The 1355-nt window shown below is 32.5% G+C and overlaps 1 protein-coding gene across 1 annotated transcript in view; it reads left to right on the plus strand.

Annotated features, from left to right (window-relative positions):
• The first annotated feature begins 745 nt into the window (after window positions 1-745).
• The window catches only part of LOC106681850 (odorant receptor 83a), a 16256-nt gene continuing 15646 nt past the window's right edge, over window positions 746-1355 (plus strand). The window contains exon 1 of the mRNA XM_067049913.1: window positions 746-802. Within this exon, the coding sequence (XP_066906014.1) occupies window positions 771-802 (32 nt within the window). The 5' untranslated portion in view covers window positions 746-770. The remainder of the gene's footprint in view (window positions 803-1355) is intronic.

A 1355-nucleotide genomic window follows, 5' to 3' on the forward strand; every position in this document is an offset into this window, starting at 1 on the left:
GCCGAAACGTTGGACAAATGAATAAATAAAGTGTTGAGACTGATTTGGATATATAATTGATTTATTTTATGAAAATAGAGTAAATCGAATGTAATTGCCGACAAAAGTTCAAAGAATAAAACAAGGGTTTGGATATCGGCGTTTGTTGCTTCCTTTGTTCACAAAATATCTGTACAACTCTTGGATTTGCGGCAAACGACAAACGTGTAGATCCCGGCATTATGTTATATAATTTATTTTCTTTACGCCATATATTCTTTGGTCAGGATTTCTAAAATGGGCCCTATCGTAAACAAATTATAGAAATCAATTTGATCTTTTTTTTTCGCTAAAATTTACCATTTATTGGCGGAACACGCAGAAAAAAATCCACAACACCCTAAATAAATATTTGTAATCACTTAATTGCAAATTCCTTTTTTTTTTTACTCGAGAAATCCAAAAAAATAATTTCCAAAACAAAACAAAAGCCAGAATGAAATCGGCAGAGAAAGAAGAGAGCCTTCGATTTGAACAGACGTCTTGGATAATTCAAAGAATGACACGACACACGTGAGCTGTGGAGGTTGGGCGGAACCAATCAGAGCTCACCCTCGGAGCCTGATTAACCAATTATATCGCTGCATTATGTAGAGGGCGGGGCGTGGCAGGATCATGTGAATGTTTAAGGAGCCAGGAACCGGCAATTTGGGCGGGGATATATGAATAATTATCGGGATTGGTGACTCTATAATTGCCCCTCCACTACGCCACTACACCATTCAGCTCAGATGGATCCCCCACAGTTCGTCAATCACTACAGGTATCTCGCTTTGGAAATCCTTCTTTGTTATATTACATATTTTTGAGTAGTTAAACTAAAAAGCGCCCGGCTAAACCCCTATTTTGCGACGGTGCTATATCAACTTTGAAACATTTATTTATAATGTTAAGAGTAAAATCTTAAGTTAATCAGGAAAAATTAAAAATGTGGCTAAAATTTGAAATATTTCGTTGGCACTGGATTATCTTATCTTAACTTTAAAAGAGACACTTATAGCCAGTTTAATGGTTGAAATACAACATTTTACAATTGTATGAAGAGCATCAAAAAATTAAAAGTGGTAATACTAATTCTTTTACAAACGTAATACAGTAATCCTTTCTATTTTTTGAAAAAGCAAAAAAGAAATAAAGTTAAAATACACAAATTTAACTGCTCAAAATAAGTGGTTACTGCAGTAACTAATTTTCAAATGAGCAAAAAATAAAAATAAAGAAAAAAAAAGTTTATCCACAAAAGGTACTTTTTTTTAAAGATAATTTTATTATGCAAAAATACAATAATTATTTTATTTATATTATTTCAATTTCTT

This window comes from Halyomorpha halys, unplaced genomic scaffold (assembly GCF_000696795.3).
Source record: "Halyomorpha halys isolate HHAL.00 unplaced genomic scaffold, Hhal_1.1 Scaffold21.1, whole genome shotgun sequence".
In the NCBI taxonomy this organism is placed as follows: domain Eukaryota; kingdom Metazoa; phylum Arthropoda; class Insecta; order Hemiptera; family Pentatomidae; genus Halyomorpha; species Halyomorpha halys.